We start from the raw sequence: 16,916 nt of genomic DNA on the forward strand, positions 1-16,916 counted from the left end.
AACGACACTTTAATATGATCAGCTGCAAACGAAAGGCACACAGTGTGTCTATAACGAGGCCCTCCACATGAGCTGCGAAGACACTGCACAAAAGAGAGCCCGTCGCTAGCCTCGGTCTGCCATTGAATGAACTGAACAAGAACAGCACAGCAAGAGGGAATGGCACAGATGCATTACAATAATGAAGCTGTCATCAGGACTGTAATGAAAGCTGGCAAAGGTGCACCCAATATATGTAAACAGTCCTCTACCACCGGTTACCATGACAACGCCTCTAACTCTACATCTAACCGATTCTACTCGTCCACGGGGAATCCAGAGCTGCTGCTTTTAAAGCACTAGTCCTTATTGGCTCTTTCCCTGTTTTACGGCACCGTCCTCAAGCACTAGTCTGCAGCGCTGCACAAACAGGGTGCCCAAAAATCGTGTGTCACAGCACGGTTTTGTGGCAGCCTGTTTGTGCAGTGCTTTTGTGGCGCCACAAAACTAAGCCACATATGGTGCCTCGATGCAGCATTCCTGGAAACACCACAACACAGCATCGCAGGGGCACAAGAAGTTCGGTTTCCACCCACCTATCTGTGCCATGTGAGTCCTCCTGGCGAGGTTCTTCTGCCTGACAGCCTCCTTGATGCGATCCACCTCATACTGGTAGCTGAAACATTCACACACACCCACATTTAGCCCCACTGGGAGTTGATTGTACGGGCTCAAGGCAACACAAGGCTTGGTGACATTAATTTGAACACGGTATAGAGCTGCCGAGTCATTTTTCATTGTTGGAAACAGTTTTTTTCTAGCAAAACGTAGCTCAGTGCAAAAGGCAGCATTTCAACAGTCCTATTCATACCCAGAACAAAATTAGGCTATATGTAAAGTGCGCAATCACAGTAAAATTTAACCACATATTCAAAAGGCAATTGATTTGCACGAACATTGAAGAATTCAAGCATAGGAGCGGGGAAGGATCTAAAGTGAGCACGGCTGAAATACACTCACAGATAAGATTTATCAACGGCATGCATCTCGCTGCAACAAGCTTAGAGAGTAGAGTCAGACTCCTGAATTTCACACCTTAAATTTCTCGGATGTGCTTGATAATTAAGACTTCTTCGCAACACTGCCATATGCCCCATAAAGTCACTAACAGCGACTAAGTCACTCACTGCTGAATTTCTAAAACCTCCCATGCGCTCACCACAATGCCACCTTCAATAGCCAAGCCGTCATTAAATCTGCACCATGGAATCTATTTGAAAATTCATAGGAGCCAAAAATTGGTCCAAGTAAGGTGGAGTTCAGACTGAAAGGGCATTTTTTAGATTGTGGGGCTGAGTCTCTATGGGTTGCCATACAGCAGAATCTCGTCGATACGTGGAAAGAAAATGTGTAACTGGCAACACCTCAGTTTCTGGTGCTCGCATAATTCGGTCTGCATATGCATTCTTCACTGCACAGAAGAAAAACTCTGCTAATCATTCGGTTTCTGGGCGCCAATGAGGAAAGTAGCCGGAATCTCTTCTCCTGTCGCATCCCCACGGGAACAGCCCACTTGTCTTATTGATTTCTTTTCTTTTTTTTGTACTTTGTCCCTTCACACCAACTCACTGCAGAGGAGCGACCACAACTGGTGACTGCAGTTTCACTCCAGCTTTTCACGCCACATGCCACCAGATGACCAGGTTCGGCCCGCTCTTATGTTTGCACCCACTAAATGTATCATACTGTCACGTAGTGGTGACTGCAGTCCGGCGAACTGGAACACAGCGAGAATGTCTTCGAAACGAAACTCTTTATTCGGGCTGACTTGTGCCCGCAAAGAACTGAATCACTCGGCGGCGGCGTAGCAACAAGCGTGCTCGGCAGTCGTCGAACAGAATGCCCGCCGCTGTCGGCCGTGCTCTTTTTAAAGCTGATAGCGAGCATTCGCGATACAGCTTAGGAAGTTACTAGAACCTTCTGGAACAAACTAGAACCAGCTCCGTCCGCATGCGATCAATCGAGATAAATCTAGGCGCGTCTTGCGTCACAAACGAAGCGATAAAGTGGCGCGTCGGCAGCCTTAAGCATGAACAAACAAATACTACAAACGAACGCTACAAAGATCCACGGCAATACGATCACAAATGATGAGCTTTTGAGCAGACTTATTGGGAGTTCACGTTATCAGGGAATGTTTTAAAGGAAGAAAAAGAGTGACTCTATGGGACATTTTATTGCTCGCGATTCTGAGTGTATGAACCAAAAGTCGTACAAACCAGAAACAACAGCGGTGAGGTTTTACTGCATTACTACCCAGAAATTTAAGAACTATCAGCCATCAATTATAAGTTTCGTTACATGCATCATCTCATTTAAATCATAACACACCGCCATTTAAGGCAGGATAGACCTATCTGTGACCAAAACCGTCAACAAATCGTCAGCCACAACAAGAACTAACTAGTGCAATACGTTAATGCAGATACAGGAACCAGCTCATCCCATAGTTATACCCAATAGAGAGCCAATAGAGCTGCTTGTAACAAATTATTCTCTGCACTGCCGGCGAGCAGAGTGGGTAAACAAGAGTCGTGGAATAAGAGGTGTTGTGGAGAAGGGAATGAGGGCACAAACTCACCGCTTTCTGTCGCGCATGGCACTTTCCTTCGCTTCTTTCAGAGCACTCTCCAGAGCCTTCACTCGCTCCATGGTTGCTCGCAAGCGCTTTTCCAGCTTAGGCAGTTCACAGCGCAAGTCAGCGTTGTCACGCACCAACTGTGCCATCACAAGACAAGAGGAAAAAAAAAAAAAAACGAGGTTAGGCTTACATCTGTACAGGTTCCCACATGAATGTCACTTGATCTCAAAAGTTAGGTACCTGGAAAACAAGTCATCCCCTTAATTCTGGTTGTACCAATCAAATCTATCTCAAATCTTACAGCAGTCATGGTTTGGTTTAGTTTATGAGGTTTAATGCCCAAAGAGACTCAGGCTATGAGGGACGCCGTAGTGGAGTGGTGCGGAAAATTTCGACCGCCTAGGGTTCTTTAATGTGCACCGACAACACACAGTACACGGGTCTCTGGCATTTCACTTCTACTGAAATGCGACTGCCGCGGTCAGTATCAAACTTGTGTCTTTTGGGTCAGCAGCCAAGCACCATAACCACTGAGCCACCATGGTGACTAAAAGCAATCATGGAACCTTTGCTTGTCACCAATATATTCACTAACGTATTACTAACAAAAAACAAGGTAATTCTCTTATGCCAAATAAACATCCTCCCCCCCAAATGTATTCTGAATACACACTCAAAAATTCTGCCAAATTTGCCAAAAATAAACGACAAATCCAACACCTACTCATATCAGCCCATTACACTTAAATGACATGGGCCGGGATATTTTATTTTTAATTCGTTTTTAATAAGTTCCACCACAGTAAAAAAAAAAAAAAAACCTAGTCATGTAATTATTATGGTTTTCACCTCTGCACAGAGTCACATCAAACAGAATAGACATCGAGGGCTAGCACAGGAAGCTAATGATAACCTCACAAAGCAGAACGATAAACAATCCTCAGCTTAAATCAACAGTGCAAGAAATGCTGCAACAGTGTACAGGAGTGCTAACATCATCAGCTTCCATTAAAACAAGCCCAGCATAAGAACTGCTGCCATTTAGGTGCAGGAAAGACAGAATGCATTTGATGTCAACTAAATCTCTCAAATCTGTCACCCTGCTACCTGCCACAGTGGCTCAGTGGTTAAGGCGTTCCTATACCAAGCCAGAGTACCAGGGTTCCAGACCATGGGGGCCTCCTTTCCATGGGAACGCAAAAGGTGCCTGTGTGCTGTGGGATGTCAGTGCATGTTAAAGATCCCCAGGTGGATTGAAATTATTCTGGAGACCTCCACTACAGCACCTCTTTCCTTCTTTCTTCTTTCACTCCCACCTTCATCCCTTCCCCTACAGGGCTGCTTCTTTCCCTCCTCCTTCTTTCACTCCCACCTTCCTCCCAATCTCTCTCTCTTCTTTCACCCCCACCTTCATCTCTTTCCCTACAGCACCTTTAAGGTGTCCACCCAGATATGCCAGCTAGATACTACACCATTTCCTTTCCTCAAAAACCAATTTACCAATTTACCACCCTGCTATGATGGGATGCCAGGAAGCCGCATACAGACCTGCTTGTGGACCTTGGTAAGCTGGTCCAGGTTGTTCTCGAGGAAGGCGATCTTCTGCTTCTGGGCCAGGGAGCCCCCGCCGCTGGCGTCCTCGGCGTCCTCCCCCTGGTTGGCCTTCTTGACGCGGCTCTGCAGGTCCTGCACGAACAGCTTGCGCAGGTTGTGCAGGGTCTGCAGCTCCTTGGAGACGGTCTCCTCGAGCCCCTTGAGGTCCTGGCGCGCCTGCTCGCGACGTGCGTTGAGGAACTGCAGCTCCTGCAGCTTGTGGCTCTTCTCCTGCTCCTCCTGCTTGAGCCGGTCGTACTCCTGCTGCAGCCGCTCCTGGGCTAGCGACAGCTTCTGGTTGGCGTCCTTCAGTGCGTCAATGTGGCCCATCTTGTCCGCGATCTCGTCCCGCAGCGAGCTCAGCTGCTTCTGGTGGGCGTCCCGGTGCTTCTCGATCTGCTGCTCCAGGGCCTCCTTCATCTTCTCCGCAGAGTCCTTCTCCTTCTCTTTCTCCCGGGAGGCCATGATGTGCATCTCCTCTGCAGAGCAGGGCGCAACGGACGTGGATCAGAGAAGCCCATGACGTCGAATTTGAACACAAAAATGTCTCCTCCTGCACCCCCCGTCAAAAGTATACAGCCCAAGGGGTTTGCTTGTGAGGCCGGCAGACAGCCTCGTTATGCATCCTCAGCGACCATAATCTCTCGAAAGAGGAACGGCTATGCGTCCTTAATTTACCCAAGCTTCGGACTGTTAGACATGCTAGGGGGCCCCGCTAAACGGCTTAGAAGCAAAACCCCTTGGACTGTATACTTTTGACGGGGGCTGTACATACAGTTCCCACAGAAAGCGGTGCGTGAAGTGTAACATTTGCATCTGTTGACACAGAAGTTGACAGAACTCAGCTACTGAACATGCAGAACAATGACAGTGCTAGTATTTATTTACAACGGTGAACCTGCACCTTATAATTTTCACACCTCTGATACTAATTTCAGGACATTAGAGGTACAAGGTGTTTCATTGTAATAATGCAACCAACTCTGAATACCGCTTGCGAGTGGCCACGCAGCACAACTGATGCTGACAACACCAAGGTGGTCCAATTGAAAATGTGTATTCAGTGCCTGCTTAACCTTTCGTGGTCAGCCTTCAACTCCAGATGTTGTGAGGGGCTCGAAAAAGGCTTACCAGCTGCCTTGAGTTTGGAGCACTCCTCGTTGAGCTCATCAAGTGACTCCTCCAAGGCACGCTTCTTGTTCTCGATGTCCTTCATTGACTCCTGAAGCGACTTCATCTTAGCTTCGTACTGGCTAATCAGTAGGCGGCACTCAGCGAGGTCCTTCTCATTGGACTCGATCTTCTTGTTGCAGTCTGACTGGAACGACTCCAGTTGGTGGCAACGCTGCATAGCCAAGAAACAATTCAGTGCATCGGGTATACTATGTGCACAAATGTAGCACACAGAGCCAGAAATTCCATGTCACAACAATGTACGAGCTGACTGAAATAGATGTTTGGGAGCTTTGAATGCAGATTTTACCTGCCCAGATCAAGATCAGCAAGATGCCGCATGCAGTGCTTCATACAGCCCCTTACCTGAGCCAATGCTTTGACCTCAGACTTCATCTTGCTGATGTATAACCGAGCCACGGTGAACTCCTCTTCGATCTTGCCATTCACATCAGTGCCAGGCTGTGAAGAGATGATGTCAAAGATGTCATGTTAGGTCCCAAGGGTAAGATAACGACAGCAATGCACCGACAAGTAACAGACACTGCCTGGGTCCGCTTCAGAACAAAAATAGCAGAATAACGACACGTGTACAAAGAGCAGGGGAAATTGTAAACAGTACCATTAACTGCATGAGTGGAGACAAGTAAATATTAATAGCAAGGACTAAATCTGCTGAATAAAAATTCAAAGGAGGATATCTTGTGGTTAATTCAGAACTGGACAGGTAGATGAACAGCAGCTCAGGTTAAATGATGTGTACTACTCGTCATTACAGCACTGAAATGAATAATGGCTCGCAGCTTTTTTTCACAGGCTGTACCCAACTATCTCAGAACATTATATGAGCATGATGCACACAGTTGGTGCTCTACATGTTCACAGGCCACCGACAAAAGATGCACACAGGCAACTACCATATTTACTCAAATTTAACGTGCGTTTTTTTACCGCAGATCAAAGTGAAAAGGCACCCCCCGTATTATGATCGAATATTATGTAGAGACAAAAGCACATGATGCCCTATTTACTCGCACACTGGTTGACGCCTCGTACAGGTCGGCCCTCACCTTCGGGAAACAGAAACGCAAAGTTGTAAAATTGCATAAGTCGATGAACAAAAGCTGCAAGTCGCAAACATTTCCACTAAGGCGAATGGCACAGTGCACCACGTATCGGAGCAGCAGAGGAGCAGTGAAAGATTCATCACCGGGGGCAGCTCTTGTGCACCAAGCATTAACTCATTGCTTCATTTCAAGGAAAGCACGACAGAATACACGAGGCGTAAGAGCCTTCATTTCATTCTATTTAAAGTTTGGCAGAGGGTGGGCGCTCCCGATGTTGCAAATTAACGACTGTAATGCGTTTCGGGTGCATGCAAAGTTTGGTATTGCTATTGCAAGCGAAAAGCCGCAATCACTGCTTTCCTTATTATCGCTTCTGACACACCTTTTGGTGACATCGAACTCGCGTGCTGTCTCGTAATGTTTCAGTAGCTCCGAGCATAAGGCCACGACTCACTTAAATGCTGCAGAGAACAGTCACTGACATACGGAAGGCATGGCTCACCACCATGCAGTTGAGTCAATCGAGCAAAGGGGAGAAGTTTCATTTTTAAGCAGACAGTCGATGTGGTGAAAGAGTGACAAGACCCCCAAAAGCAGCCTTCATGTAACATTGGTATGCTTTTGCACTCGTAGCACTACTACTGTGGTGCAAGCCAAACAGAATACAAAACTGAAGCCAGAGACAGAGGTAGAGAATTAAAAATGAAAGGCACCCTCGTGGTTTCAGTAGACCAACTGGCACAGAGAATGTACACCTGCTGTCAAAAGTTAACGCAAAACAACTCTGTCAGAAAATTTTTTTTTTTTTTTTGCATCCAAACATATTGCTCGAAATTTATTTTGCAGATTGGCAGTCAGGCTATTTATTCCAGGATTCACACAAAAAAAAAATGGCTATGAAATTATAATTTATTGGCTTATACTATTGCCTTCCATAAACTTTTGACAGAGGGCGTACACACACCAAGATGGAAGACATATGCTATTATTTACTACAGAGCTGTATACTCTGATTATGCGTTAAGTATTGTAGATCATGTACGTGCACAATGTTATTTACTTGGAAATAAAGCATTCTGCTTCTGGTAGAACCTGGCCATCTTTTTTTTTTTTTTTTTCACAAGGGGCACACTTTGACAGAGACCACCCACCTTGGCGTCACCAGCGGGCCCGCCGAGGACCAGCCCAATCTCGGCCAGGTCCTTGAGCAGCGAGGTGAGCATCTCTGTGGTGCGTTTCTTCTGGTGCACACTGTGGTCCTTCATCTGCTGCAGCTCGTTCTGGGCCGAGTTGAGCTGGCAGAGCTTCTGGTTGAGCTCCTCGCCCAGGGACTCACACTCGCGGTTCTTGGCGTCCACCTCCTGCGACTTCTGGTCGTAGTTGACGGCCAGCTCCTCCAGGGCCTGCAGCACCTCCTTCACCTCCTCCTTCGCAGACTCGTTCTCCTGCTGGATGCGCAGCATCTCCTGCTGCAGGCTGCTGTAGTCACGCCGCGTGGTCGTAATCAGCTGCACACACGGACAGGACACGGTGCAGTCAGCACACTCGGAAGTGACAGGCAGGCTTGGTTCTCGACAAGGCCACAAAAGGACATGCAGGCAAAGAGGTGGGTGACCAATTCCCTAATCTGCCCATCAAGTGAGGCTTCTGCACCTCTAAGCCCCAGCTAGCGATGGTTTTTCTCCAGCACTTGTGGCCCTTTTTGCCTCCCCGTACCAATGGAATGTAATGGTTAAACCCCCTTAAGACTGCTAAATGGCATCCAAGAACTTTCACATGTATGCTTTGGAGCCCCTCTTCGGTCACAACCCAAGTACATAATGGATTTTGTACCTAACTGAAGCCTTCCCACTCTTCTTTTGGTAGTTGAGGCCACTGCCATTCTTAAGTGGCCAAAGAATAATGAAAAGTGTGGGCATCTATGGACTGCTGCACTACATAGCATCCGGTACAAAAGTTTAGGCCGGCTCAGAAATAACACTCTGGCAGCTGATAGCTTTGCCTATTCAAGCTACGTTATGTAGAAAACGCTTTTGAGACTACGTCGTTTTAATACTACGTTTAGGGACATCCTAGAGAAATATTTGCTCGTAAAGTCTACAAACATTATACCGATGATTTCTAGCTTTGGACAAATAAAGCACTGCCCACATGACACAAGTTGGCGGCTACTACTGTAGTCTTCAGACGTCTTCTAAGTTTACAGGACCTAACACTGCCTCAATAAGCCAACAAGGCAGCACATACTGTCTTTTTAAGCATGAGCAGACACCCAGTCAAAACAGAGTGTCACCTTGACTAGGGCAAAGAAACGCACAGTGTCCAGCCCACTTCATCGCCATGAGCACAAAATTGTTTTCTGCAAGGGGCAAAAAACTCAGCCTGCTTTTATGCCTTCCCTCTTTACGTGATATGTTTGATGGTTATGTGTTTTTTGATGCCCTGAACGTGTTTATTTTTGATGCAATGTGCTTTTGTTTTAAATATGTGACAGGCATAACATATAATGTACCGTTGTGTGATTGTGGGTTTTTGTGCACAATGTAGTTGCTGTAGGGGGCGGGGACCTCTGTCAAGCCTCTATAGGCTTTTTGTCCCCGCTCCCCACATCCTTGATGTGAAAATAAACCTGATTGATTGATTGATTGATTGATTGATTGATTGATTGATTGATTGATTGATTGATTGATTGATTGATTGATTGATTGATTGATTGATTGAAGCAGCTCTCCCGTCGAGGATGAAGCAAAGCTCATGGGAGTGTCAAGCAGAGTGCAAGCTAGGGCGTGTGTGTGCATGTGTGCACGTGCGCACCTCCTCCTGCTCCATCATCTGCTCCTTGAGCTTCTCAATCAGCTGGCTCTGGCGGTCGATCTCATCGTCCTTCTCATCCAGCTGGGCGTATAAGCGTGTGCGCTCCTCTCCAACCAGCGGGTCCCCCTTGGGTGCTGCAGTGGCCGCAGCTGCCGTGGGCGTGGTGCCCCCAACCGACAGGGTGCTGGCCGTCAGGTTGCCAGCCGAGGCCGTCTCAGACAGGCTCATGGTGCTGGTCTCTAGGTCCTTGAGTTGCTCGTCCGTGGGCACACTCTCACCTACAAGAGAATGTGAATGAGTGGGGACACATGAGCACAGTGACGCCTCGAAGACAAACACCTCCGTCTTCTCCAGTCATGCACCGCTCTGAACACTGCTCTGTTAGAGCTGCAGGTATCGCATGTGTGCCTCATTGAATGTATGGGCTTCACTGTAAACAGACATCCGTAGTTCATCTAAGGAAACAAAATATCATTAAGGGGGGACACTGGTCTTGAAAAGAAAATTTTATTAATTTAGTCATAGTTATGAAATTTTCATGGCACATGTATTTTTGTGCGCTGATTCTAGATATGTCATTTAATTTCATGTAACACAATTCCTTGAGCACTTATGCGCTTTTTATGCAAGTATTTTTTGGACAGTTTTGAAGAAAATTTGCTGCAGGAAACTCGCTGAAATGTATGCCATTGGGTTCTCTAGACACCAAGGAATACAATAAGGGTAAAATTATCATCCTGGCTCTCATAGAACTTGAGTAATAGGGTACTGAAGCTGCCACTTCACACACTGGAATACACACTTTCCTTCTCATTTCTGAAGCGACAACTTCAAAACTCTATAACTTAAGTTCTATGATAGGCAGGAAGACAATTCCACCCTTATTGCATTCCTTGGTGTCAGGAGAACCCAATGGCATACATTTCAGCGAGTTTCCCGCAGCAAATTTTCTTCAAAACTCTCCGCAAGATACTAGCATAAAAGGTGCATAAGTGCTCAAGGAATTGTTTTATATGAAATTAAATGACATATTTAGAATCAGTACACAAAAATGCATATTCCCTGAAGATTTCATAACTGTGACTTCATTAATAAAAATTTTTTTTTCAAGACCAGTGTCCCCCCTTAAGACTAGGACCCTCAAACCACTTTTCTTGCTTTTCAGCTAGAATCACAACTCTTCCCAACCAGAAGAAGTGTATCAAATGGCTTACTGAAAGCCGTGCAACTGATTATTGCATTATGATTAGTGCACTATGCTCGTACCCTCTGTTTCTTTCGCTTTGTCTACACGACTCTCTGCCCACAGTGACGGGATTTGAAGGCGCAGGCTCCTTTCCCAAGCAATGTAGCCCTAGTAAGCCGAGCACCAGGCCGGGCCATAGCTTGTACCCATTTTGAGAAAACCGGTGGGTACCCGGCCGGTGGCGGGAGTCGAACCTAATAATATCTGCTTTAACTACATGGACAACTAGTTGTCCAATATTTCGTACATGTGGCAAAGCACAAGACAATGTCTGCTGAGTGCCCCTGCAAACTGCTAGTCAAATATCAACGCTGCCCATGTCAACACTGTTCACTCCTTGCTAACTGGCTGTCAAGTGCTCAGCAATCTTATAAACTGCACAGTACGAACACGCCTTCAGAGGGAGCATGCTAGAAATCAAGCATTCCCACCAAGAGAAGAAGGAAAAAGATAGCGGTGGGGAGCAGCACTGACCACTGCGCCAGCGGCTGAGCTCAAACTCAGCCCTGCTCAGCTGGCCCTTGAGCTTGGCCACCTTCTCACGCTCCTTGTCGAAGCGCCGCTTCCATTCCTCCGCTGTCAACTCCTCGTTGACGATGACTGTGTTCTTGATCGTCTTGGCCCTGCGTGTGCCAACAGGTGCAAAAATCACTCACAATGGGTACCAGGGACAAAGAAAAAAAAGAGGCAAATGCAAGCAGTGCCATTTCTGTTACAAAGAGAGAGCTGCACAAAAGATATTGCCACAAAGCTTTGTAGTGCTTGTTCCATTCCCTTTTCCCTTATCTTTGTTTACCATCACTAGCATGTGGCTTTATCATGTTCTGCTGGCCACGCAGAGTGAGATATCTCAAATGGTCATTAGGTTTAGTCTAGTCTATGTCAGTTTCCATCAGTGCTTTTTGTTTATCGCCACATGCATGTGGTCTCATCATTTCTTGATCACTGTGCACGTTATCTTGCATGTGTTCACTGGAGAGTAAAGCCTGTTAGCAAATCTACTCATGCCTAGGAAATGTAACAAAGTTTTGTGGCAAAATCAACAGGCACGCATATATCCACCCCTTTTCAATCTGCATTTTCTGTCTCAAATGACAAAGCTGGTTTTGCTTTTTGTTGCTCAGGGTATTACTCATGAGCCAAATTAAGTACTTAATAAAGTATACAACAAGGTTATCAACTATACTGGCATTAAGGCTCCAAGCATCAAGCCTGTCACTTCACGCAAGCATTTCACACGATTTGCTTGTATGACTTCGCCGAAACAAAACTTTTTCCACACATATACAGTGTTTAAATTTTTTCTACCAATTGTACATGCAGAGTGCAATAAAAGTGGTGATGTGGGGGGGGGGGGGGGGGGGGGGGAAGGGTGCATAACAAGCACAGAACAAGATGCAATACGATCTGCGTGCGACTGCCCTCCTTTTCTATGCCAATAAAAGGTACCTTACACTTAGGCAACATGCCAACAATTCCTCTCTTTTTTCCTTTCTAATAGCTCTTTTAAGAAGAGTTAAAAATATGTTCCACAAAATAATAAAGGGCCGATACAGCCACTACTACATGCTAATCTTAAAGAAAAGTCCAATACTGCATAGAAAACAAGGCAACAATGTGCCAGTGCCACTTCCTTTTTCTTTTGAACACTTACGTCGATTACATGGCTTCAGAGCAAACGCCTAAAATGCAAACACAAAAGCCAAAGATAAGCACACGGAAACACTTTCACTGTTGATGTGTGACAGTTAGGTTCAAGTTGGTTATAGATGCAACTGTGAAAAGGTACCCACCTTTTGCCAAACTCAAGGGTAGACTTGGTCTCGCATTCGTTGAAGGATGCTGGCGAGCAGCAGATGATGATTGTTGTCCTAGAGTTGCCCCCAAGACTCTCCTGCAGGATTCTCGTCAGCTTGCTGTCTCGGTATGGGATGTGCGACTTCTGCGATTGGAAACAAGAGGTCACAACACAAATGAATGGAAAACCCGTGGTTTTACAGAGCAATAGAATGCTTCTCTGCAAGATTCTGCCGGATACAACGCATGTAGCGTGGGCACCAAATATCTGGTGGGTATAGATCTGGGCACCGCACTTGCGCATGCTCGCGTCCTGCACTGCAAGCGTTTGCAGACCGGTTCCGGCATACACATCGACGCGCACGCTTCGGTAGTGTTTGTAGTCTGAGCTTTAGTGAACATCGTTGCCGGATGCACTGTCTTCAGAAAGGCCCTTGTCAGAGACCTTCCCACAGAAACATGTCTTCGATACCATTGAGTGCATTCAATATCCCGCATTTCTTGAAATCACAATCGGTGGGCTCCTCATCAGATGCTGGCCCAAGCGCCCGCTATCCAAATGCAGTGTGGCTGGAGGTATGGGATGTGTCCGGCGGCAGTAACTGCAGGCTCTCCGCACCTCATCCAGACCGTGTGGAAGCCCTTGACACGATTTTGACTTTTTTGACAGCTATGATTAGTACTTTCCTTTAAAAAGCAGCCGAGTACTGCTTTCGCTGTCACAACACCATGGGAAGTGCAATCGTCCTGTGCAGGTCAGCATAGTGAAATAGCAACAAAATCGAAACTACCGACCTGCGCCTACACCTCCCTACACCTCCTCTTGCTTGAAGCCTGATGGTGATGACACTCAATCATAACAAAACGGGAACTGCGGATTCTAGCCGAAAATTGTTTGAATCCGCATATAATATGAGGTGGAAATCAGACATGCTAAAATGTGAAAAAAAGAAACTTGCACTATACGTAGGTTTTTGCAGTATTTTTCCCAGAACAATACCATAAAGACAAGATGTAAGAATAAAATTGGTCAGCTCTGACTAGGAGGGCTTCTCAAATGACATGGAGGTCTGAAGCAAACCACTATTTGCAGTGAGCCAATATACACAGCCTTGTTGCTCTTCCTTACTTACCTTGCTGCTCTTCCTTACTTAAACAGGAGGAAAAAAAACTTTCTCGTGCCCTCAGCCAAATAATGAAAGAAAACATTTTAGAAGCCAATGCAGCAGTTAGACCTCTACCTAGATATGCCCGAAAAATATCTCTGTCTGAAAACAGCTTCAAAAAATAGTCAAAAAAACTTACATTTCCATCGGCAAGTGCCGCAATCACGTTGCCCAGTGCAGACAGGGACTTGTTAATGTTCTTCGCCTCATCCAGGACCATGCCTTCGGCTCCAGTTTTGCTGACCTGCAAAAGTGAGCACCACGGATGAGGCAATGTGTGCAACCACTGCCAAGTACCTCCTCACCCAGTTTCGGTATGGCATGCAGGGCTCAACAAGACAATATCTGCTTCAATTCAAGCGGCGTGTCAAGAAAATATTATATTACTAACCACAATGCCAACCATGCATAACAAGCTCATAAAATGGCCCAGTAATCACGGCAGTGACAAATTCCAAGTCAAATGAACATGGGCACTGCTATATTATGCAACAACTTTTCTGGGCAATGGAGTGAAAGCACCAGTGAAAGCACCAGGAGTGAAAGTGCCAGGGCCATGTTACCACCGGCCGACCTCTCCACCTTTCCCTCATTAAAATTCCTTTCTCTCTCTCTCTCCTTATTTAAGACATTTTTCTACCATAACTGCCAATTTTCGACGTTACAGAGTCGCGGCAAAAATAGTTTCTTTAATTACAGCAGATTTTCAAAGCTCGTCCTGTTACAAGAAGCTTCCACAGATGATGCCAGCCACACCAGCGACAGAGGAAAGCAACCATCCAGTGAGCAATGCGCAAGGCGCATCGTGTAACAACTGAACTATTTTGCCAAGCGACACAGCTATGGATGCTCTGCGCTTGTAGCTTTCACTTCATTGCCAAGAAAAGATTTCACGGAGTGCCACCACTGCAGATATAGTGCAGCAGATGAATGACTATATCCCATGCACAGAACAGCCATTATCTACAAGCCTTGCTTCTAACAGCAAAACATATATTTACACAGTCAAAGTGCCCCCTGAATTTTTTTACGCTTTTCATTCTTGAACCGAAAGGCTCGGATAGAAGGCAAAAGAGCTTTAATTTTTTTTTAGATTCAGCTAGGGTCATTTTATTAGTCAAGTAAGCTAATATAATACAGCCTTTAGGCAGTCACATGCGAACAAGACCAACTGAACTGTTTTTACCATTTACATTATTTTTTACAACCAAGCTGACATCATTGTCAGCTGCAACTCACATGCCGCTATGTGCCATGCTGTCCAGAACAACACAATAGGACACTACACATCTTCTGTGCCTCACATCAGGCACACACAAAAACTGAGCTTCACAAATGTGGCTAGAGTTTACTCATCCAGCTATGCTAAACAAGGACATCACAGAATCACACTGAACAAGAACAGAAAATGAAACCAGCCATGATGACTGCTCCTTTTTTTTTTTTCATCCGTGCATTGCTGCCCTATAATGCCTTTGCACAAAGTGAAATACCTAGCCTCAGCAAGAGCATTATTCAACAGTAAAGCTGAAAGCTCACACACGCACAAAGCATCGAGAAAGTAAGCAGAAGTGAACATACTTTTTCACTGCCAGCAAGATCTACTAGGTACAGCTTGCCACTCAGCTTCTTCTGGTCATCGAGGTTCTCCTGCTTGACATTGATTAGGAACACGCTGTGGCTTCTGGAGCTGTGCTCGTTCATGTCTGCAGGAATGACACCAGAGTCCACATGACACGCTATCAAAGCGCCTCTTTCATTGCACACCTGTCCCACTCAACACACACGTTACATGGTTCAAATCAAACCCCATGCTCACTCTAACTTTTTCCACGGGGGCGAAAATCAGGCGCTTTTCGTTATGCTGTGTTTAATGCCCCAAAGCTGGAGACATAAGCTATGAGGGATGCCGCAGTGGAGGGCTATAACTTAAGCTTAATCTCAATCCAGTGTGGTTTTTAACACACACAGCCATCACACAGTAAACGGGTGTTTTTGTTTTTCGCCTTCACTGAAATGCGCCAATTGCAGATCGAATTCAATTCCACAATCCTGGGCTTGGCAGCCTAACGCCCAAAGCCACTGAGCCATTGCAAAGAGCTATCTGCAAGAACTAGAGACTGTGAATGATCAGCAAGCAATCATGAGGAAGTCAGGAGAGTGGCTTACTTGTAACAGCAATGTGTCGGTTTGCTTTTCCCTCATCGATGACTTCCATCACCTCTTCGGGGCTGGTGACAAACCTCTCTGTAGCACCCTAGAAGGCAAAACAAAAAAGAGAGCACAGAAATGGGTCATTTCAATGACATAATTACATACCAGGAGAGATGAATTTGCCAAGGCTACAACATTTACAGATTAGACACCAACACGTAGAGTCTACGATTTGAAAGACAAAGGCCCTCTTAACAGTACGATTTTAGTTCGCAGAACACAAAGTTTGCCATAGAATCACTCGCCTTGTATAATGTCTCCTTCTCACAGCACCCAAACGGCATTTTGATACCAACATGACGTGACATTTCACTATGGTTTATGGGGTCTTGAGTCCCAAAGCAACTCAGGCTGTGACGGACGGCAAAGTGGAGGGCTCCGGATAAATTCGACCCCCTGGGGTTCTTTATGCGCACTGACATCACATAGCACACGGTTCTGCCTCCATCAAAATGCAACCACCGCAGCCGGGATCGAAACAGCGACTTTAGGGTCAGCAGCAAAGCACCACAACCACTAAGCCATTGCGGCAGCTGACCTTTCTCTAAGACACACCAATGGTCAAATATAAACTTTCTGAGGAATACAAAGGTCTTTACCACTTAATGCAAAATTCATACAATGGTTGGTTGGTTGGTCTATGGGGTTTAACGTCCCAAAGCGACTAAGGCTATGAGAGACGCCGTAGTGGAGGGCTCCGGAAATTTCGACCACCTGGGGTTCTTTAACGTGCACTGACATCGCACAGTACACGGGCCTCGAATTTCTCCTCCAAAGAAATTCAACTGCCGCGGTCGGTATCAATGGTTTCTGCATAAGTACATATTACAACTGCAACTGCTTAATCATTTAAGTGCCGATTAAGAAATGAAGAACATAAAAATGGTTTTACTGCCTTTATTTAGGAGCGTGACTACCACAGCTTCATAGTTAATGCTTTGCTGCATACCTTTTCTCGTTGTTACCAAATCATTTTAAAACAACAGAATGAATGCATGAGACTATCACATTTTTGGTAGTTTCCATAAAAAAGTAAGATCGTACATGAAAGCGCCTAATACAAAGCACCTAAACTTTCCCATTCAAAAATAACAAGACTGCTGCCTACCTTGACAAAGGGAACTCTGTTCTTGTCTTCATGCACTGACAAGTTTGTCTTTGTTACTGAAATGAAAGCAAAACGCACGTTCAAGGCATCATTCTTTAAAACACCGCTACAGTGATTA

General features: G+C 45.8%; 1 protein-coding gene across 1 annotated transcript in view; it reads right to left on the bottom strand.

Moving 5' to 3' along the window:
• Khc (kinesin heavy chain) overlaps window positions 1–16,916 on the bottom strand; it is an 87,298-nt gene that overhangs the window by 1,608 nt on the left and 68,774 nt on the right. Inside the window, exons 6-18 of the mRNA XM_089545715.1 lie at window positions 16,799–16,854; window positions 15,646–15,733; window positions 15,058–15,182; window positions 13,616–13,720; window positions 12,307–12,455; window positions 10,988–11,136; window positions 9,268–9,545; window positions 7,605–7,961; window positions 5,753–5,848; window positions 5,345–5,558; window positions 4,169–4,692; window positions 2,621–2,757; window positions 576–655 (exon numbers count right to left, since the gene is read on the bottom strand). Of these exons, the coding sequence (XP_089401841.1) occupies window positions 576–655; window positions 2,621–2,757; window positions 4,169–4,692; window positions 5,345–5,558; window positions 5,753–5,848; window positions 7,605–7,961; window positions 9,268–9,545; window positions 10,988–11,136; window positions 12,307–12,455; window positions 13,616–13,720; window positions 15,058–15,182; window positions 15,646–15,733; window positions 16,799–16,854 (2,358 nt within the window). The remainder of the gene's footprint in view (window positions 1–575; window positions 656–2,620; window positions 2,758–4,168; window positions 4,693–5,344; window positions 5,559–5,752; window positions 5,849–7,604; window positions 7,962–9,267; window positions 9,546–10,987; window positions 11,137–12,306; window positions 12,456–13,615; window positions 13,721–15,057; window positions 15,183–15,645; window positions 15,734–16,798; window positions 16,855–16,916) is intronic.

Source organism: Amblyomma mixtum, chromosome 5 (assembly GCF_055824585.1).
Source record: "Amblyomma mixtum isolate Tamu chromosome 5, ASM5582458v1, whole genome shotgun sequence".
Classification (NCBI taxonomy): domain Eukaryota; kingdom Metazoa; phylum Arthropoda; class Arachnida; order Ixodida; family Ixodidae; genus Amblyomma; species Amblyomma mixtum.